Source organism: Rhipicephalus microplus, chromosome 6, assembly GCF_043290135.1.
Source record: "Rhipicephalus microplus isolate Deutch F79 chromosome 6, USDA_Rmic, whole genome shotgun sequence".
Classification (NCBI taxonomy): Eukaryota; Metazoa; Arthropoda; class Arachnida; order Ixodida; family Ixodidae; genus Rhipicephalus; species Rhipicephalus microplus.
In genome coordinates, this window is record NC_134705.1 from 119,839,473 (window position 1) to 119,862,071 (window position 22,599).

Consider the following 22,599-nt stretch of genomic DNA (forward strand, 5'->3'; position numbering starts at 1 on the left):
TTTAAAGTTGTTATATTTCTAAAAGAAGAACCTTAAATAAACATAATAAACACACAAAAAGAAAAAAAGAGTTCTATACATAAACCACTGAAGTTATCTATTTTTAGCATTCAATTCTTTTAGATTCTCGACGCTGACTATGGACACTGGTCGGTGGCCTGGAAGTGCGCCTGCCAGTTGACTGAAACTCTGACGAGCGCCAGAAAGAAGACGAAAGATGCGATTAATCGATGCCACCCTCCAAAAGGAGTTTCGTGAAAAGCAGCTGCCACGAAATAAGACGCCACTAAAGTGCCTACATTTTTCCCTGTTCTTTCTTTAGTACCGACAACCATCGAGGAACCTCAGAGGAATCTCATTGCCTAACGCTCATTTTCGGCAATAATGGTCGTCTTAAGCCTTTGGCAGCACCTGGTGAAACGATTCGTCTGCTCACCGGAGGAGAAAGGCACATCTCATTTACTTAAGTATGCGTCGCTAATGTACTTAGACATAATTAGACAAATAATTGTGGCAGAGGCTGGCTGTGTGTGAGAGAGGGCTGAGAGAAAATGCCGTTGTTGGTGCTTACTTAGATAAAGGGGAAATATCTAGGGGCTATGAACGCGGCGCTCACACATCACTTACACAGCACCAAAAGCACATTCATCGTCAACCTTATATTGATACGTGCCATTACGGGAACTTCCGCGGTTAATGTTTATTATTTGCTGGCCAGGTAGTCCCGCAGCTTCCGCTCCCTGTCGAAGCTCGAAATGCACGTTCCGGGAGTCATAGAGAAGTGAGTGTTGTACAAGAGCCAGGCGATCTTTGGTGGCAATTTTAAGCTCAACACAGCATCAACCTGTCACAAGAAGTCGCAACAGAAGCAGTCAACATGTAATCAACCATTTTTAGGTTAGTAAGGTTTAGGTAAGTAACGCTTCGTTTATTCAAACTTACATTTGATACAAAATTGCTGTGTAAGGCTGAGTAATTGCCTGACTACAAAAGTGGAGCCACATCGGGAGCAAAGCAAAACGAACACATCACTGTACAATATAAGCGGAAAGTTCAACAGTACATATTATTCTACACGGGTTCCAGTGTCAGAAATAATGGTGAGTAGATAACGCGAAAATGTAAACACGTCTCGCTATAATGCAATCATAATACCAAAATGCGTACTTTAAATAAAATAAACATTAAACATATCCTTGCTGAAAGTAGAATGAATAAATATATAAACAGAGCTCTCTTTATATACTATATAGAGTGATCGCGATCATTGGAAATATTACTGGAGTAAAATACCGTCATATATTATTCTGCCACCACTACACTCTACTGCAGGGAACGTCTGTCGTGAAATGAACTACCTTGACAATGAGTCAACACAAAGGCATATATATTGTAATGGAATTGCTGGCTGTCAATGTCACCCCAAAATTATTCTGGGAGGCTGCGTACAGTGCTGGGACCTGGAAATTTCGGTCACCAGCTGTTTTATATAGTGACCCCATAGTTCCCGGGTCTCGAGCATTTTCGCCTTCATCGCAAATACTGTAGGAATCGAAAGGAGTGTAAATAACAGGAACCCTGAAAGCAAGGCGACAGCGTGCGTCCTCTTCCCCTTTATTCATTGGGACGTACCCACTATTTTTGCCTTGTGCTATCGTTTGGATACTGTGCCATCTTATATCGCATCATTGGACCCTATTCTAGCATTTGGCTATGGGTCCAAACTGTTTTTTTATCTATCATGTTGGAATTGGAAATAAAGTGAAATGAAATGAAGAATGAATGAATGAACGATTCTTCCTTGAGTTACATGCCCAGACGCTGCCTGGACTGCGAGCCTTGTTCAGGCTGTCACCTGTGTAGACTATTCTCCGCAAGGCAAATGGGCGCCACCATTTTGGGCTCTTAAGCCCATGTTTTCGTGTTTTTGCACATCGCGACGGGAATTAATAAGCCCATGAAACATCATATGCACGAACCCAACTGTTTCTGTGCGTATGCGCCTATTCTAACAATGTTCGTTGAGGTGTTCAACATGCAAAACACTTAGGTTAACAAGCCACTATGGCGGGCCACACACACATTCATAAAATAGTCTATATCTAAGCCCTCGCTGCTATCAGGCTTGGCCTAATAAATAAGACAATACTGACACCAGTTTAATTTCAAACTTCCTTAGTACGAAAGTATACAAACTACTAAAAAATGCGCTTGTTCTTAGGCTGCTTTTCTGTCGCCATATTGCCTTTTTGGAAGTATATATTCTGTTCAGCAAATGCAGCCTTTGTCCAAATCTCGAGAACAGTCTTTTCAAACGCCATTACCGCTTTTTTCACAAGTGGACGCATAACATTATCTGGTCATTTCATCCTTGAAGCGATGACTCAAGTATACTGGTTTAGCAGCGTCTATTTTTTAAATAGAGAATTTCATGCGTGGAGTGAAATCCAGCAGTTGCAGTGATCCAGTGTTCGCGATTTTCCTCATATATGTGATATTATTGGCAGAAAGCATATTTATACCCATTTATTTAATTTATCGAGAGCATGTTTAAGATGACTGTGACACTTCCTGTAATTTCTCAAAGTTTATGTGCCGCATCCGCAGCTGCCATGTCACCGTAACTATTGCATTAGAGCCACTACTGTCCAAAAAGGTGGTTTGCGTTGCGAAAAAATTATCGCAATCTTTTGTGGCATACTTGAAACTCTTCTAAATGCGAATATAGCGTTTAAAAAGCAGAATCTTTTTTGCAACACAATGATTTTCCGGTGCTATTCTAAACAGTTGGAAATATTAGTGAACATTCAGATAACAATTTTTTTTTTTCGTGTTTGCTCTTTCATCTTCTTAGCGGCATGTATACATTTCAGTTTTCGAAAAATATCTCAAAAAACAAAGTCACCATATTACTGACTTAGTAATATTCATCTTGAAATATCTAAATTAAGCAGCATAAAAAAATATCCCATCAGCGCATGATCCAAAAACGTCTGCATATGTTCGCAGACTCACCTTCTTTTTTATGGTGTCCCAGCTGTCGTAGAAGAAGACATAGTTAGAGATGACTCCCGATTCAACGACGTTGTTAAGAGTTTTCAGTCTCACGTGTGGATCGCAGACCTGCGTGTACAGGTACAGGGATATCTAATCACTGTTTCTGTGGCATTAGCCAACGCCAATTTAGGCAGTGACGATGCGTTTAACGCCAATCGGAAACGCGCAACTTTTTTGGCGTTCTGTGCAACATCGTTCAAGCGAAAAAAAAACGCATAGGGCTGCGGAAAATCCAGCGTGCAAAACATGATGATAACAAGAAACAAAGTGCCTACGCTGTCTAAGGAGGAGCCCATGATGCGCTTTTATTCGACATTTATGTCCACGTTGTTGGCAATAATTAGTTTTGCTTCTTGTCAATCAAGCTCTACCTTAATATATGAAATGAACGGACGTCGCCTACTCGATTTCAGCACTAAGCTTCAAAAGAAATCGTAAAGAATTTCGCATTGAAAAAAAAGAACGACCTTGTCCTGTACGAAATTCAACACGGTGCGGCGTCGAAAAATGTTATTGTCTGTCGGCAGAAGTTTTCTTTTTCAGAAGTGGGTGTTAATTTTCGGTGTGGCATCTCGATACGAGCGGGCTCACGATGGCGGTTCTTTTTTGAGGAAGTTGCTTGGCATTACGAAATTTCGCTGAGCTATTTCAGCGTAGCCGATAGATAGCGCCATTATCAATCTTCACTGCACGACAAATACTACGCTGGCATTTATACAGCGTGGCTTCACTGTACTGAGAACATAACAGACAGTATCGAAACGTGCAAATTCCGATATTCATTTTATGTATGGCAAGATTTCCACGCCATAGTATTAGTACACTTGCTCCCTGTTTCAATAAACTATACGGGCACAGCTCAACCCTTTCAATTTCACGAAAGTGCCTCCTCCTAAAGCAGGCCTGGTCCTGCTCACACGCTACGTGAAAGCCTCGAAAAGGGGCTCAACTAAACCGGACCAGTTTACACTGCTGCGTTCTATATCATAGCGATATATGACTGAGCATACGTCATGCGAACTGGTCAAACTATAACATATGTGGGGATCGCTTTACTATTACAGCGCTTTCATATGCCATCAGCGGCTCGACCGGGTCAAGCAGGCTCTTTACACTTACCTGCTCATATCCGACTTGAGTGTACTGATCGCACGGAGCAAATGGAGCATCCTCTATTGCAGTATCATTATGCGTCAGCTGGTACAGATTGACCCCCATCTCGAACGAAAGGCCCACGTACAGACTGCTTCTCGGGTAATGCTGCGAGTCGAGGAGCAGCTTGGAATGCCTCTCCTGCGAAGGCGATAATGTCCAAGCTGACAGTACCCTTGGAACTGGAACCCGCGTTGGCGGCAGAACTCGTTAGAGTGTGTGTAAGGAAGGTACTCGCACAAAGGAAGAATAATTGGAGATCACCTGGGAACCGTATTATCCACGAATACCAAAAGATATTCGAGTGCCAGGATTGTTGTTCCAAATATTTTTTTTCCGCTGTACTGAACTTTGTATAAGAACATATTGCCACCATTGATGAACGAGCCCCTGTGGTTCATACTCTTTTTGGGTCCACGAAGAAGAAGAGAACATTTTGGTTGCTCTTATTCAGGTCTACCCAGCACCTCCATCAGTAATGTCACGAGCAAAACAAGACCTACAGTCAGGAGTTCACCTAAACCAGAACAACCAAAATGTTCTCTTCTTCTTCGCGGCCCCAAAACGAGTATGAGCCACATTGGCTCATTCATCAATGGTGGCAATATGGAAACATGGTGAGCCCAGCCTACTCTCCCCTCAATAAATCTAGCAACATAAAAGCTTATAAAAAGTCAGAGCTACAAAAGTGTTCAAGCACAAATATAGCGACAATCATAGGCAGAGGCCGAAAAACGTGGCCTCTTCGATCTACCGTTTGAGGCATTGCGTGTTTCATCACATAGACCATTGTGCGCTTGAGGGAAAACCATTGCCACTTGTCTAGTTTCGCCTACCAGTGTGCGTTTGCTCGTCTTCGCTCAAAAAATAAAAACCAAAAAAGATTATGAATTCCCCATCCTGAAAGTGCACAATGCGATCTTCAAAGTGCGCTGGATAGTGCGTGTGCCGTAGGTACTATTTATTCTTGGCGATTATTCACCGAATAAACAGGCGTAATACAACTCTGTAGGACAGATTACATGCTAAACGTAGGGTTTTTTGTTGTTATTCATCGGCGGCAAGGAAAATTTTGCGGGTACTCACGATAGAGGAGAAGTTCGTGTTTGTAGTGTTCCAGACGCTCGTCGGTGCGGCGTAGCAGACCTTGTCTCCTATCTGACCCTCTTCACTGGTAACCGCGATCAGGATATCCACGTCGTAGCTGTTTGTCATTGCGGTGGTAGGAAAGCCGAAAGAAATAACAGCATATTTGTCAACCTAAAAGTGCTCTCGGAAGGAACGCTTGAGTTTGTTTGTTGGTTGGTTTGTTTGTTTGTTTGTTTGTGTTCGTGTGCGTGTGCGTGTGTGTATGTGTGTGTGTGTGAGAGAGAGAGAGCGTGTTTGACAGATTACGAGATGAACAAGGAACGCCGCTATCGACACATCGAAAACATGCACTGAGCACACTGAGCATCCTCTAACTACAATACAGAAAAGTAAGATCTGAATAACCAATGAATAATAACAATTCGTCATGCTCCTCATTTAAGCGCATTCCATTCTTTCCAACTTTCTAACAGAAATGAGAAGAAAAAAAATACAAAACCGGAATCAAACTTTGTGGTCTCATAAGTTTAGTGTTTACTGGAATGCTGTTTTAGTTAAGAGGAGTTATGCTTAATGCACCACAGTTTTATGACGGTTCTCTGCCCGAGGTAATTCTAAAATTTTGCATGATGTATTTTAGTGTACCCTAAGAAAAAACAAAATCAAACTTTTTCAGCAATAAGTTGATTGTTTACCGGTAAACTGACAGCTATGCGTAATGCTCCTAAATTCATTGTAGGCTCTTTGTCTGGGGTAGTCAAAACGTTTTAGATATGTTGTTGAAATACCAGTACGCCACATTTGCCTTCTTAACAGTACACTTAATCTGCTACACCTGTAAATTGCTGCTTCTTGCACGTTTCCTAATTACGTGCACAGTAGTATTTATGCTTTAGGCGGCAGTCAATTCATTGTCAAACGTCACAGAGCAATCACAGCTTTTCTACCCTGGAAGATTTCGCCTTTTGCTGCTACTTTTTCTGAATTAAATGAGAAGATCAGGCGCTGTAAGAAGGCATGGCACAGCGTTGACTTGAAGTTTCGTACATGATGATCAATTAATGAAAGAATAAGGGGTCCTACGTACAGACAGCTTTTCACTACATCTATTTCCGGATGACATAAGTAACATGCGGAAAAACCTCGGCGTAGGATGCCTCTACCTGTCCTGCGAACAGCAGTAAGTTCAAGAGAATCAACAGCTCATCGCTAACATAAAAAAAGCGAACTTAAATCAATAAGCTCAAATTGAATCATGCCGAATTTCTTATTATTCTTTGATTGAATTCAAATCGCTGCTGAAGAACACTGTTTAAAAAAATTCGCTGTCTAAATAATTCTTTTTTTTTGTAAGACAAACAGTTGTACACTGTCGTTTTTTATGAAAGAGAACACGCGAACGCGTGGCCTGCGCTCTGCAGTGGCTGCCTACAGCACAATATACCGACAGCAAAAAAAAACACGTTCCTTTTCAGCGTCATCTGTTGGAAAAAAATAACAGCATATCCACGGAGAGAATGATCGATAGTGGGGCGAAGCATCCGTCCGTTTGTTCGTTCTTGCTTCCGTCCATCTATGCGTGCATCTGTGTGGCCGCCCGTGCGTCCATCCACCCGTCCGTGCGTGCGTCTGTTCATGCGCCCGCACGTTCATCCGTGCGTCCGTCACTGCTTTCTTCCATGCATCCGCGCCTGCGCTCGTCCATGCGTCCATTCGTCCGTGCAGACATCCGTGCGTCCATCCTCCATCTGTCTCTGTGTCCATTCGTCCACCTATTCAACACTCCAAGTACAACAATTTCGCATCTTTTCATCATATATTCCTCATATAGAAGCACCGCCATCCAGCGGACATTCCAAGGACTCAACTAGAGGAGGCACACGCACACTTTCTCACGGATTGCGCTTCGTGTCCACTTCCCACCTTTAACCACCTCAAGTTAATGGTATATACTAGTTCACTGTATTCATGGCACTGTGGCCCGACGCTCGTTAAACCTTTCTGAAACCTAGCAGGTTACGCCTAGCGAGTATAACGTTGCAAACCTTTCGTGTCTTCTATGCGTTGTTGAACAATAAAAAATTCGCAGCGTGCGCGTTAACTAAAAGCCGGATTCTCCTGTCTCTCAATCCCCCTTAGCAGCCATTGGCATGTACATTGAGCACTATCTTTTATTGTTAAACAACGCACAGAAGAAATTTCTCACCGGCACCACCTTGGAGGTCAAAATTTATACTTGTTACACACTACTACTATGGCCACGAGGGACGAACGGGTGCCGCCAAAAGTACTTTTTTCAAGTGATTTTGTTACACCAGACGGTTGTACTCACCTGAAATGTTGTTACCAGTTTGCAAAAAACTTTTCTGTTTCGCCCCTAAACATAATTATAGCGAGTGATGGCGGGTAGACAAGCGCTGCGAGATTGCACTTGCTCTCTGCTCACGCCTAGCGTAGTACACTGCCATCGTATCAAATATCAAACGCTGTGCTCGGCTACGGCGCAAGCAGCAGTAATCGCCCGATATCACTCACCACGCGCGGAGGAAGGGAACGTAATCTAGCAGCGCTTGTCTACCGGCCATGACTCGTTACATTGCTTGGCAATAGAGGACGCCAAAAGCGAACGTGCTTTCTTCACTTGTCGGTTGATGGTGCTGTAGGCAGCCTCCGCATAATGCCGGCCACGCGTTCGTGTGTTCCCTTTCATAAAGGACGACCATGTTCAGAAATGGAACGCGGGAAAGGAAAAAGGATGGTTGCGACTCTAAACCTGGGTGAACTTCCAAGCTCAATTAAACTCCAAAGAGAAGTCTTACCGGATTTAAAGCTAGAACTAGATATAACCAAGCTTAATTTACAAAGTTTTCCATTAAACCCAGAAAATGTCATTCCCCGATAAATGTCCGTGGGATTTTATGGTCTCATCAGTAAGCATTAGTGAAAAAATGTGGTCAGCAAACCCACCTAAACGAAGTGCTTTCTTGAAACAGCCTCGAAAGTGAATTCTTCTTAATTTAAAGAGAGAGCGGTTTTTCTCCGAGTCAACGCTGTAACGTTATCGCATTAAAAACGTCTGGGCATCCTTGCCACTGTAATGCTTTTACTTTGACCATGCTGCACGCCGTGTACATGAAGGGAACACCGGACTGCAGATCAATAGCGTTCGTACGCACCACATAATGCTAGAGGCTACGGTGACCTCACTATCCTGGTGGTCTGTTTGCTACTTTCTCGATCCATCTACTCGCAAAAGCATCCCTTGATTTCTCCGCATCCTGGCATATCGGCAGACTGTCAGGGCTTTACGTGACTGACCTGCATCCACCTGACCTGCATTTCCGAAGCAGGCCGATTTCGATCCTTCCTTGCGGAATGGGCCCTGACGCCGCGTTCGCCTTTCGGTGTCGGTAAGTTACAATTGTACGGCGATTTTCGTTGAGAGGGCAGGATCACTCATAAACGCGTTTTCCAGAGTGTGTCAGCATATTTTGGGGCTCCAGCTGGAGTATATGTACTCGTTCAGACCACCCTCGCTCTACCACCGTCACACAGTGGCAGAGCGAGCTAGAGCACTTTCACGCCGCCGAGAGTAGAGGAGATCAACCAAGTGAACTGCTCTCGCCTAAAAAGCGTAGTAGGCACGGAACGAGAGGGACGACTTGAAACGCCACATTAATTTCACTTTTCTTAAGTTTTTGTTTCAGCCTATAGGAGTGCGGAGGCAATGGTAGCAACCAGGTGTAGTTCGGCGCCGCTGAGGCTGGCCGTATATGCGCCATTTGTACGGTAGCGAGGATGACGGCTAGGAAGAGTACGCCGATGCTTAAGCTGTATGCGTCATTCGACAATTGTACTACATATCTGTGCATTAAAATAATGGATAACATCTGACTGGCCAATTATATGCGTACTTTTCTGCGATCCTGCAAAGAATGCCAGGGCCTTGAAAGTTTTCACCCCATGGTATATTTCACTCATCACCCCTCCCTTCCCATCTACTTTCCCAAAGTATGCCGCGTTGTAGTGGCACATTGAGTGATCATGCTCTCAGTGACCTGCCAGCCACCCCTCCGTGTACTACAAACTCCTGTTCCCTCAATAAAATTCGTCACTAAAAAAAGAAACAAGTGACTGCTTGGGTAAATCTGCACAACTTTCATGGCAGCAGGTACACAGAAGTGTGCAGTGTTTGAATAAGCATATATGGTACGTGTTAATTGTAACAAGACGAAAGGGGAGGTCATTGAAGTTTGTACTAATTTAACGGCTGCAGTAGGCGTGTGTGGAAGCGCTCAGCTAATAAGAAATAGCATCGGTCGATAGCGCTCGGCCAAAAAGAATTAAAACTCATGAATAAAGCAAGCTAGCGTCCGTAGCTAGGGCTTCCCTGCGCCTGCTTCCTGATGTCTTAAGTATATCAGCGTAAATAAATCACTACAGGTGGGTTGGATGTGGTGTGATTTGTATGGGTTTGTTCTTGTCTGGTCCGGTGCTTCATAGCTTTAAACAATGACGGTTGATTAAAGTTCTGCATTTAGAAGGACAAAAAAAGTTTCCGTCTTGATTCTACGGAATGACCAATTTCATTAACAAAACGACTTGCGAAGGGCGATAATTTCGTTATTAGGACTTTTGACTGTACACTGAAAAACTATAGCACATCGTTTTGCGGAACGTAATTCTGCAAATCGAACACCTCTAAACAAACGTGCGTGATGTCCTCACTTTCCAAGTTCCTGGAAGTACCGCCGATAATACATTGTCCAGTCAGAAGAGACGTTGACTTGGAATGCGCCAAAGGCCAGGACAATCACACTGTTCGGGTCGCCTCTCTGCAGCGATCTCATTTTCTGCACATGTAAAAAAAGACGCACGGCGCACGAGTCATTTCCATGTCCAGCTCTGGCTTGGACGTTGCGAAGAAATCAGTAAGTTATGCGACATCATAAACTGTGAATGTCAATGCCACCTAACCAAATCACAAGAAAGAGAGGGAAAGAGACGTTTATGCCAAAGTATATGGATGCTTTAACTTTTGAACTTTAATTGGCAAAGGATTGCGGAGGAAGAAAAATCAACTTGCCGTAGGTAGCAACCGAAGCTTTATAGATTTGACTACTTTGTTTCCCAATAAAAACAGCTCATTTTTGTAGTTCATGGCAGTGTGGATTATGGTAAATGAACGGACGCAGCAGTACACAAGTATACATACTTGAAATCCTAACGACATCATTTTTTACGGGTGGTAAATCTTGTAATTATAGCGTTACTGTCATAAAATGACTCATTTCACTAGATCTGTTGAGCTATAGTTTGCAGTACTGTGCACAGTGCAGTAGCACTTTAGCCTCTGCTGCGCACTCGATGTTGCTGTCCTTGCACCGATCTACTTCTTCTTCATTACACTGCCATAATAAAAGCACATCATTGTTCGTGGTGCTTTGTTGCATAAGAGACAAAGTGCCTTATTCTGAGTTGAATTTGAGTTTCATAATCTACTGTGGTAGAAAGGCTGCTGATACGTAAATCATTCAATTACCCTGCTTCTCTGTTTTCATTTGGAAAACTTTAAATGGCTTCATATATGAGCTGGTGCAAGTTGCACGTCTCGTTTATTTGAAAAGTAAATTCTTTCAAGAAGTTGTTTTTTTACGGCGGCACCACTATACTACAAATTTTAGCTCCTATTTACTCGCGCTGAGCAAGTAATCAACAATTGAAAAACACCCGAAGGAATTCGGAGGCCTTTCAGTATACGCCATGTTCAGTTTAAAAGAACAGCGTACCACGATTCGTGAATTAGAACTGTAATGAAACTTCGTGAAAGATTTCAAAAATAGGCATCATCCGTTTTGCTTGTTCCGCTGTACAAGTTTTTAGACGCCAAGTTTTATAGGTCTTGAAGTTTTGAATACCATAACAAGGATATGAATAATAAAGACACCGTATTAAATGGCTCCGGAAGTCATTGCTATCTATGATTATGTAATGTACACTTGAATACACGCCTACAGGCCTGTAGCATTTTGCTTTCATCGAAACAAGACCGCTACGACTGGGATCGACCTCACGACCATCCTGTCTGCAGCCTAGTGCCGTAATCGCTCATCCACCGCAATGGACTCGGACAAAACAGCGTATAAAGGCTCGTTCTGGCAGTGAGTGTGTTTTTTTATCATTCATTACCTTGTTCAAAGAGGTGAATTGATAAATTCGCTGTTGTAAATGTATGTCGTTTGCTCTACATATAGTAAATTAGAGATCGTTGGCAGAGGCGCTCAGCCTGCAGTAGACCTAGGATAGGCGAAGAATTATTATGAAAATAATAATGACGACACTTTAAGGTGTTTCTTCTTTGAAAACTCAAGAATATGCTTTTGATGAAATAAGAATAATATATTGCCACTTGCTACAATAAGATAGAGTTTACCATAGCCAATTAGGCACAAGTATTGTTAATTACCACTAGTGATTTGGTACACTGCACACACAGGAAAATAAATATACGAAACCTGGCAAAAACAGCGGAAACAAGTAAGAAACGACTGTCCTTGTGCTTGTCGAGAGGCATGACTATACTTCTCACCGAAAACGTGCTGGGCAGAACCGCCACGAGATAGCTCATAAGACCTGGCATTGTGATGCAATTGAGGATGCCGTAGTGTTTGATGTTGCTCTTGTTGTACAGTTCGAGCAGTTCAGTGCGGGCCTCCTCCAAGGCAGTAGGCAGTAAGGCTGCCCCAGTTTTTTCGTTGATGCCGTACCTGGGCACAAAGAGGTTCCGCTTGAATTTCCACTTTATATGCATATGAAAACTTGCAAACTCTAAACCGACTTACTGTGGCTTATCACCATACAGAGTGCAGCTCATTGTGCTCCTGAAGCATAACTGCACTACTCAAAACGTCGCGCCTATTTACCAACTTTCGTACTTATGGCCGCCTATTGCGGAAAAGAAGGCCTAAGCCATTTCTCATGCATGAAAAGTTGGTGTGTGCCTGTATGTTTTTCTCTGTAAAGCTTGTGCGGTTGATTCCGGCATCGAATGAAATGTTCAAGGCACCGCTAGTCTTTATCGAATACTTTGCGTCGCACCAACTTTTGATTTTGATAACGAATAAAAAAAGGTAGCCTATATTGTGTCATTGTGACATATAACAGTCGTACGAGAGCCATGTTAAGGAAGACTCAATGTTCCTCATACATACGCCTGAAAATACTAGAGGGGGAAAACCATTTTATCCTGCCCCTTTCTCCTCCGAAGGCTTTCGGTGCTCATCGGCGTTTTGCATTGCCTCTTGAATCGATGGCCCAGCAAGCTACCTGCACCTCGCCGGGCAGCTTCTCGCACTGCCTCCGTGATGAGCCTACTTTTGACCAAGGAACCACGTCAAGCAATAACATCATCGCATGACGCCATGGTACGTGACGAACTACATTTGGCGATATAATCTACAGGTGTTCTTGTCATATAGATCACCATGCGCGATTACGTCAGAACCGAAACACTTTAAAGAAAAATTATGTTTTGAACTACATGTCGATTGCGTTAAATCAGGCCAGTTGGTTTTCTATGATCAAAAAATATAACAGTGCAAAAAACGATGGACTATCAAACAGAAACAAGCGAGCGCAGACAAACAGCGTTATTATATGTCTGAGTGTACGTCCATATAGCTTTTTCTGCTGTCCTGCTTCTTTTTAATCATGAATACTTTGTCTTCATGCTGTCGATAGTACTTTGGGGGGGTTTAAAAAGTATTTTCCGAACGTCTTATGCTCACTTACCGCATGTCAAAGGAGATTCCACCAGTGTAGCCACCAGACGCTTCTATGGCGCGAGCGAAGTCCTGAAATGCCCCACTGCCATCCGAGGCGTACAGGCGTTTGTTCCTCGACATGACGTGCGTGAAGAAGACGTAAGAGCACACATGCAACTGAGGCAGCAGGATTTGTGCGCTGCCCACGCTGCTCACTGTGCACACGAGGGGCATCTTTGTCGCTGCACAAGATGGCAAAACAGGAGTCACTCACTTCTGCAGGCACCAATGTGTATATTTATACAATGTCGTTCACATTACACATTTTGGTCATCCATTTCCGTTGAAAGGCGAGTGCGTTTCTGGCAAACATGCGAGGGCGAGGCTTAGTTATGTGTAGAAATTTAGGGGATTCATTGTAGAAATAGCGTAAAAAAATTTTTTGCACGTGCTCTACGTAATTTCGGGTATTTCTTCATAAGTGCTTCTTTGTGAAACTAACGCTTCAATTGAATGTGAGTGGTTGCTCGAGTTGCTGTGTTTCATCAGGTTTGTGGTTTTGTTTGTTTTTCACGACTTGACGACAATACATTCATATGAATGAGCCCTGTTAACTACGTTCCTGCCGTTTTTGTTTAGGCGCTCCATGCCCGGTAAATCTTGTCAACAATATCTGGAGCAAATTTCTTGCACATTTTTGAAAGAAATACGTGCAGCAACAAAAGAACAGATTTCAGTGCAGAAATCACTAGTAAAAAGTCTATACCGCTGACATCTGTTCTATTCGTACATTTCACATAAGGTTACCACCTCAAATATTGTGACAACTGGCCTCCCTACACCTGGCCGACTAGCCTCCCTACATCTGTGTCTTCGTGTAGTATTCGCCCATGCATATTCATAGAAGCAAGCAAGCAAGCGTTTTATAGCCGATACCGTCAAGCGCACTGACGGCTTTGGGGAACATGGATGTTAGTGCCCCTCTTTGGAAGATCAAGACTTGAACAGCATGCAACTTTAGCTTACTTCACCGGAAATGCCCTCACAGTTGACAAGATGCGCAGGCAATGAGACATCGCAATAGAAGAGAACTGACATGCTTTGACATACATGAAAACGTTCTGGCTGATACCATCTAGTGCACTGACGGCTTTGGGGAACATGTATGTCCGTGCCCGTCTTTGGAAGCTCAAAGGCTTCTACTACGTGCAACTTTACCTCACATCAACGGAAATACCCTCAAATTTACAAGATGCGTGGACCATCAGACATCACATTAAACAAGTACTAACATGTTTTGGAGCTATCCCAAGAAGGGCAGTTTTATTTTCATTGTGTGCACTATCAACACTCTCCTCCGCACAACTGAGAGGGACAACACGTATCAAACATTTACTCCAAAGGTTTCTCCTGTAAACATCTGAAACCATGCCCTATCTCAACGTACATTATCGCAAGTAAGGACAGTTCACTGCGCTTCAAAGTCTGCGCCCTGCCTGACGCCCGAATCGCAGAAATTGCTGTCAGGGTCTCCGGATGGCAATTAACTCATCGTTGCTTAGGTGAATCACCTGTGACTTACAGCAACATGACAACTATTGCTAGTGTGTGGTGAATTGCAGTATTCTAATGACGTCAGACTTCTGTTAACATGTCAGTTCAAAGCCGCCGCATCCTTACCAAAATCAAAATCGATGGTTTAGATTAAGAGTAGTCAGAATATATTCAATGCATTGATTTATTAAAGTTCTGTGTATGTATGTATGTATGTATGTATGTATGTATGTATGTATGTATGTATGTATGTATGTATGTATGTATGTATGTATGTATGTATGTATGTATGTATGCATGTACGTGTGTATGCATGTACGTATGTATGCGTTGTAAGTGTAACGATATTCTTTCTAGAGTTCTCGGCACTCGGCTTTTCATTTAAAACAATGCACCAAAATTCGTGTCACTACTTCTACAAGAACAATTCGGAAATTTCTATTAGTTGGAATGTGCAAATGTGCACCAAAACAAAATAGTCGTGTGATTGAAAGTGGGGGCCAGATCACCTCTAAGCTCAACAATGAAGGCCTGTGCACCTCAAAAATGTGTCATGATAAAACAGCTCGTGAGAGTAAAAGTCTGCTGGTCCCAACATTTGACGTATCTCTAGCGAAAGCGGCTTGCCAACATGGCAGAGATATCTCAGCAACATCAACCTCCTTGAACACACAGACCCGTGTTTCAAGTAAACCTTTTCGTGTTAAAGGAAAGAAGGGGAAATTTTAGGAATCGTGTCTGTCAAACTCAACATTAGCAAGAACTAATAGACAATGGTTTAAATAAAGTATACGGAATGTTGCATCTAGTAAATGTAATCTAAACCGCAGAAATAAAAGCAGAAGGAAAACTTCCGTGCACTGGCAAGTAATTTGTAACACTCTGCCACCTGAGCTACAGCGGCAGGCATACCCCGTCCACATTATGAACCATATATATCCATTCAATCCTGAAAAATTCCAGCGCCGCTAGTAGCCACGACGGTGAGTGTAGAACACACTTTTTCAGCCAGTGGGCGTCATGTAGCAAGTAATCATATCACAAACTGGCAGCTGACCAATAATCTTTCTCTAATACCTGAAGGCGTGAAGGCTACCAGAATACATATCAGCGTAATATAGTGGAGCATGCAACCTGGAACTCCTTTTGAATTCTCAAATTCAAAGAATTGCTTTCTCTTCTCTTTACAAATGACTGAAGATGCTCATTATTCACGCGTCACAGCCGTTGGTTGAGCAATTGGCTGAATTAAACATGGCGCGCTCGGTCGTTACAGGGATCGCCGCGGGAGGCCGCGACTTGTTCACACACACGCCTGCCATCGCACTGAAAAGCCCGCGTATGAAAAGCCGCGTATTCATTGAAAAAAAAAGGAAAAAGTGCTCATAGTCGTGAGGCATGCGCGACACGCCTGATTTCTCCGTGCCATCCCTCCCTGCTTAGCTTCCAGCGCTTTCATTGGGGCGAGAGAAGAGAGAATGCAATTGCAGCATGCGATAAATAGAACTCCGCTTGTTGGGGGTGGATTCGAAAACATTTTACAGCAGTGAATTCACGAGTGCCTGTAGCAAATCTATTCTATGGCTAGTTGCAGCAGTGTTGAGGGCTCCGTTAAAGGACCACTCACCCGGCTGGGCGAATACAAAAAATAAGCAAGCGCAATATTCTCTCCTGATATTTATTATCCTTCTTGTGCACTTCTGTGACGCAGACAGCAGTTCCCGTGACGTTTATACCGTACATGCTCTCGATTGGTTCATATACGTGAAATATAAAGTTTCATTTGTCTCCTGCACTATTTCGCCAAGCAGTCGTTCATCCGTTCTTCCTTGCTTCGCACGAATATCTTGCGCAATGGATGAATCAATTAACACTTCATTTGGTTTGTTTAAAACTGCGCAAGCGGTGTCAACAGCACCTAGCCGAGAAGCTTTAAAACCTGATAGGCTATAGCGCATATTGCTGACATTGTTCATTTGCTTTTAAGAAGTAAGGGGTGAGGAGGGTGCATTGCTTGTGTGAACAATAGCGAAAGAAAGGAGAAAACCACCTCCTCGTCTTTCAACGCGGGGTGGTGGAGGGCCCTCGAACATTATAGAAGGCAGGCTTGTCCATCAAGATTAAATTAAACGTTGTTCGTGGCGAACAGTTAAATACAGTGCAAACAAAATAGAGGAATATGAAATGCGAGAGATATGAGAATACTCACGAGAACATCTTCAATTTTATACACTGCACCTGAATTACGAATGAGAGGCAAGAGAGAGACAACAAGCTCGGGAACAAGTGTGTACAGAAACTACAATGCGCTTAACACCAGAGCCCATCATCTACCAGTGATTACGTAGTTCATTCGCCTCCAAATGCTACAGGAGGATGCTTTGATATTTCTTCGGCGGTATAAGACAGAAAGACGCAAAAACATAGGTACATAAAAAGCGCCCTTTCACAGCTTGTTATGAAAAAGTTCTCGGGTCCCCACTTTTTTTTTGCCTCTGTCCTTACAAAAGTTGATTTAGACAAACTATAGATTGTTTAAATATATTTTAGACCGTCTAAAGGATGTATCATTGTTTTTTCGAGGACGCGTGTATGCTCATTTGTATACTCGTCCCCACAGCGTCAGAAAACCCTGCTTGCTGTACAATGTCCGGAAAGATACAAACCGATGATTGGAGGTGGAGTAGTAGTCGTAGGTTTATGGGTCGGTCCTCTTGGGGCAACACTGGTATGGTGACCGGGCTCCGGTGTGCCTGGCTTTGTCACGATAGGTCCGGGTCTTATGGTCTTTCCGCTGTGGGTTGGAGCATGCCTCGAGGTCGTCTTCCCGCCAGGCTTGTGACCTCCCCCAGAAGTCGTCTTCCCGCCAGGCTTGTGGCCTCCTCCAGAAGTCGTCTTCGATGGATCAACCTTTGTAGAAGCGCCACGGCTCTGCACGCCGTGAAGCTTCGAGTCATTATTATAGTTTCGAGTGCCAAAGTCCCCACATCTCGCGCTCGGTCAGAGAGACAGGGATGACTCAAAAATTGATTTACAGTGCCTCAAACACTGCTCGCGCATTGACGTATTTCGTGGTGCGCACTGACGCATTTACTCGTACGCGCTTGCGCCGTGTGTGCGGAGCCCATCTATAGCACACCATGGACGCTCGAGGAAGCTACAGATGAAACGAAACAGGAAATGCATGGTGCCAACTGGCACCAAACCTTGTAAGCACATGTGCATGGCGTGTGTCCACGGTAAACAAAATTCATGCACACATTCCTGTGGATGCCGTCTAAGGGGATCTGTATATGAGATTTTCCCCTTGCTTCAAGATGTCACACTGCGTCATCGCGTTTATCATGGTGCCTCCCTTTGTATTATTTGGCAGTTTATGATCGCATGTGCTTCTCATTACCTGGTGCCCTTTCGGCGTTTTTTTCTTGTGATCAGTGTCCTCAACAGCGTTTGCTGAAACATGAGCGATGAACGCACTCGACATCGCAGAACAATCAGAAATCCTGTGCAGGCTTCCACTCGACATCCTAGCAAGATGATGAAACTGTATAGTGTCGTGTTCTGAGTGTAAGCATCCTCCATCCAGCAAGCATGTGCTCGCTAGAGCCGATATTGTCAAGTGCTACCGTGCCCCAGAAAGGTAGCCCTAGGTCTTCATTATCAATGGGACACGGGCGTCTGACCGTACGGCGTCTTCCACAGTCAGTGTGGGGGCATGTGAGTGAGTTGAAGTGTGAGAGCGTTCTTCTGTTTGGGTGACAATATGTTTTAATCAGCACTGGCCCTATTGTTCAGTACGTTTAAACAGCGCCCGATTCTGGCGCGCTCGTAGGGCCCCAAGTTTTGTTTGTTTGTTTGTTTGTTTGTTTTTTGGGGGGTGCAGACATGTGCACTTTGAGCGCAGTGTTCATTATTGGCGCAAGGTGACATCATTGTAGATGCAGTAAAAAACGAGGCTTGGTTGTCACGCCCCAACCGTGGCTCTCTTTTTTTCCTCCTGCCAGGAGCAGCCTGGCTGTCGTTTCGAGTCCTTCTGTTTGCCCCTGCCCATAATGTTAAAAAAAAACAGCAGAATTGCACACGACTACAACGATTAGCTCAGTGATAGTTGCATTATTATGCCATTATCATTGGCAGAAAACAATGCAACTGCCATTCAGTTACTGCGTTAATTTCGACGCGATGAGCCTAACGGTGATTAGACAGGAATAATTTCAAACTGAGAAGACGCGCCATTGATGTCGACGACACCGCAATCATGAAACCAATTTTCTAGAGAATCATCAGCGTTGGGAAAAGTAGCGAAGAGTTTAAACAAGCTTGCTAACAAGGAGCGTTGCCTAATAATCCTTATAATGCCAATTGTATCATGTTTGATACATTAAATAAAATACTTCAATAAAGCTACTAAAAGCTACCATAGGTGTCACAATAAGCAGCTATTGCAAATTTCACATGTTATGAAGAAGGTACAGTCACTTACATATAATACAGTAGCAACTATTTCAATTTATGATAATTATATTTATTCCTCAAACGAAATTCCACTCATATTTTCTCTAAAATGCACTGCACAAGAAGAATGAAAACGTTCAGCGTTTGCTCGCAATTTTCCTGAAGGTAAAATTGATCATGGGTATTACAGGGTTAAAAGCGTCTGCTTATCGAAGCGACATGCGCTAGCGGGGAGCTCACGCTCCCGCGCCAACGTTGCTGAGTTGAAGCGTGGCAGATTGGGCTAGTTGTTATGACATGACGATAGTTATAGCACGAGAACAGAACGACAACAAAGAGACAAGAGGGACACAAGTACTCGTGTCCTTCTTGCTCTTTGTTGTCGTTCTGTTCTCGCGCTATAAACCGATTGATAGATGGATTGATGTGGCTGTACCCTTTGCATGTGAGGGGAACGAAGAGGGAAAGAAGAAGAGTACAGAGTAAAGCTCAACATAAAAACAAGCAGAAGAAATAGAAATAAATAAAAGAGAGGAAGATAGATAATCGACACACGAGATGGAGAAAGGAGAGAGAAATATGTAGAAACAGAGAGGGCACGAAAGACAGAAAGCCAACGAAATCAAAGACATGTAAACCAAGTGACAAAAAAATAGATACAACAGAAATAAGTACAAATAAACATGCAAAAAATAAAAAAACGGAGATAAATCAAAAAAGAAGAAAATATAAACAATGAGGCCACTCGGCTATACGCTTTCTTCATTGTTAGCACCACTAGTTTTTTACGAGCTAAGCTTGCGACCAACGCGAGGGTGACTGTTACTCACAGGAGGGGTTTTTCCGCCGCCAGATGGATTTACAACGTAGTGAGACTTGTCATCGTTCCCTCCGCCGTTATCGTCGGTCGTTTCTTTATCAAAGAATAAAGAGCAAAGGGATTTATACAGTCGTCATACAAATTCCTAGTGTCTTCAATGAAACGAAAATCTAGAGAAAAATGACTCACCCACGCGAAGTATAAAGCGTTGAAACGAAAAGAAAAATGAGCCTACCTGTTCGAAGGGAATCGTGAGGAAATGCGAATGCATTTCTCGCACCGAGAGAGTGTAGCATTAGCGTCATTATCTTCACCGACTTCTGCCATCGTCTTGAGAGAGACCCAGCCAGCCATCCGTTGAGAGTGAGGAGCTAGTGGGCGGGAAAGTTGGGCGCCAGCATTCTCGACTCGGCGTTGGCGTTTCTGAATGGCGTGTTCGCGCGTTTCCGGATGTTCTTGAGAGGCACCCAGCCAGCGAACAGTATAGAGTAAGGCGCGACCGCACGGGAGAGTGGGGCGCTGGCAAGGGAGAGAGCGAACGGCGAGAGAAGGAGCGGCAAAGCACTGCACCTACGCCCTTATACACTCTCTCGCATCACATTGTTCGGTTTCTAGGGGCGAAGATAAGTGCACACGTCCGCAGTTGTTGCTATCGGAAAACGAAGAGAGCGAAGAGCTAACACCTTCCGGCGCACGGACACCGCGAATGCCTGGCATAGCCCAACTTAAATATGTACTCGCATTTATAAGGGTGCAAGACGGGAACGGAATGGGTACACACTCTAGCGCTAGCAGCTGATTATTTGACGCACTTCATGAAGCATATATCATATACATGAAAATAAAAAAACTGTTCAACAATTTCTTGCTATTTTCATCCATTTATTGCAAACGCTTACTTATCTAACTACAGATCGAGAAACTGGTTTTCTTTCTTGGTCAGTGGTAGTGGCTTCTTCCTGTTTTTCTATGTTTACCGCTTTCTTGCCTAATCTATACCACTTAAGAAGTCGGGCAAGTCGAGACGACAGAAGCGCGGCAGCCGACCACCTCAGCGACTAAGGGAATAGCCCCACTCTTGCTCTCTGCAACTTTCTCTGCAGGTGGTAACAACAGCCGTCCGTCCCATGATGCAAGTCTGTAGAACATGCTCAATGGAGCAGGCTTGCGTGCATCGGCCTTTGAGGAGGAAGTGCTGTTCTAAAGTTGCAACTGATTATAGTGATCTTGTCTGATGAGAGGCTCCGCACTATCATACCTTCGAGGCGTGTAACGCAGCTACAAGCACAGCAATGTAACCCTAAAGGATCTGTTGGGCGTTCTAATAGTGCTCTTGAGACTTTTCTTTAAGCACCTGCCAGTCTGTCCGATATGCGTTCGACCTCAAGACAAGTTATAGAACAGACCACATTGCGCGTGCATTGTGTAAAATGTCTGTAGGGCAGCGTGAATGAAGCCCCACAGACGGTAGACGCAGTCTCTAGCCCATTATTTGTTTTTCCTATTTACTCAGCCACTTACATCCTGAAGACACTCAGGTGCAAAAAACGCGACTGGCATGTCGGCTCTGCTGCCTATCTTCAGCAGGTAGTGGGATATAGGATGCAAGCAAGGTACGACTGCTGCATTGTTCGGTTCTTCTGCAGTCGCCGTCACAAAGCCGAACTATAAAATGCACTATAGTCATACCCTACTACCACCGTATCTCCCAACATGACTTTATAAAGATTAGTATACCACGCGTATGTTAAGATACGCGACCGACTATAACCGCTCGGTAATGGTGCGCATTGTCTGCCAATAGCGCGTGTTCTCCGTCCACCCTTTGCCTTTTTTTTTCCAAGGACAAATTACTCCACAGAAGCTCCCAGCGTGTTTCATATCTGCTTGAACAGTATTCGCAGGCATTCTGTCGTGTGTTTTTACTCACGCATAGAAAATACGACGTGCGAGGCCATGTTATCAATCCGGTTTTTATACAAAACACAACAGCGATGGCGGGAATGCGCCTGTTGTTTCGATATAATATTTTTCCAATTAGAAGCGTAGTGGCAAACAATCACGTGCTACATTTGTAAGGTCTCTTAGGGGTTCCCCCCACTGGAAACAAATGCAAATCTTTAAATGCAAGGTTGAAAACACGACCTACTGCAAATGTGGCCAGAAAATCTTTCCTCGCGAATCTGTCAAACAAAACTACTCTCGGGAGCACCGTGTTGAGCCTGAAAATAACAATCGGCACCACTTCGTAAAGAAGACAATGGCTTGCTCACCAGTCGAGCTTTCGGAAGAGGACAGAAGCACCATCCCGAGGAGTAGGATGAGAAGCAAAACACAGCAAATGGCGAACCAATATCGCCGATGGTCTCTGCGAAAAAGAATGGCATATTCCGACGTACTCGATGATAGTGGGAGAAATGTAGTTTATATTATAAATACATGGTCCTAAATTCAATATTTTTCAATTGAGGAACAATTTTTTACATTAGCGTAAGGAAATTTCACCTAAAGCCATGTCCACAGAATATTACATGCCTCTCGTGCTGAAACTGTACAAGCACACTTCGTGCGCTATCAGCGCAACCAACGTTACCTTCACTAGAAAGACTTACACCAACCCGAAGTGGTGATTTCGAGTGATTACTCATAACAATTCTCATACAAACAAAAATGATGTCGCTTTTCAATCCGTGCGTACTGTACCAGCAC

General features: G+C 43.7%; 1 protein-coding gene across 1 annotated transcript; it reads right to left on the reverse strand.

Moving 5' to 3' along the window:
* Nucleotides 1–685: 685 nt before the first annotated feature.
* On the reverse strand, nt 686–22,288 carry LOC142764909 (uncharacterized). The gene is made up of 10 exons (XM_075865450.1): nt 22,164–22,288; nt 19,901–19,983; nt 17,282–17,546; nt 13,090–13,303; nt 11,888–12,065; nt 10,027–10,151; nt 5,296–5,413; nt 4,177–4,350; nt 3,016–3,123; nt 686–844 (listed from the first exon to the last, which is right to left on the reverse strand). Exons 1-10 carry the CDS (start codon nt 22,195–22,197, stop codon nt 704–706), a joined length of 1,440 nt encoding a protein of 479 aa, XP_075721565.1. The 5' UTR covers nt 22,198–22,288; the 3' UTR covers nt 686–703.
* Between the last annotated feature and the right edge of the window lie 311 nt (nt 22,289–22,599).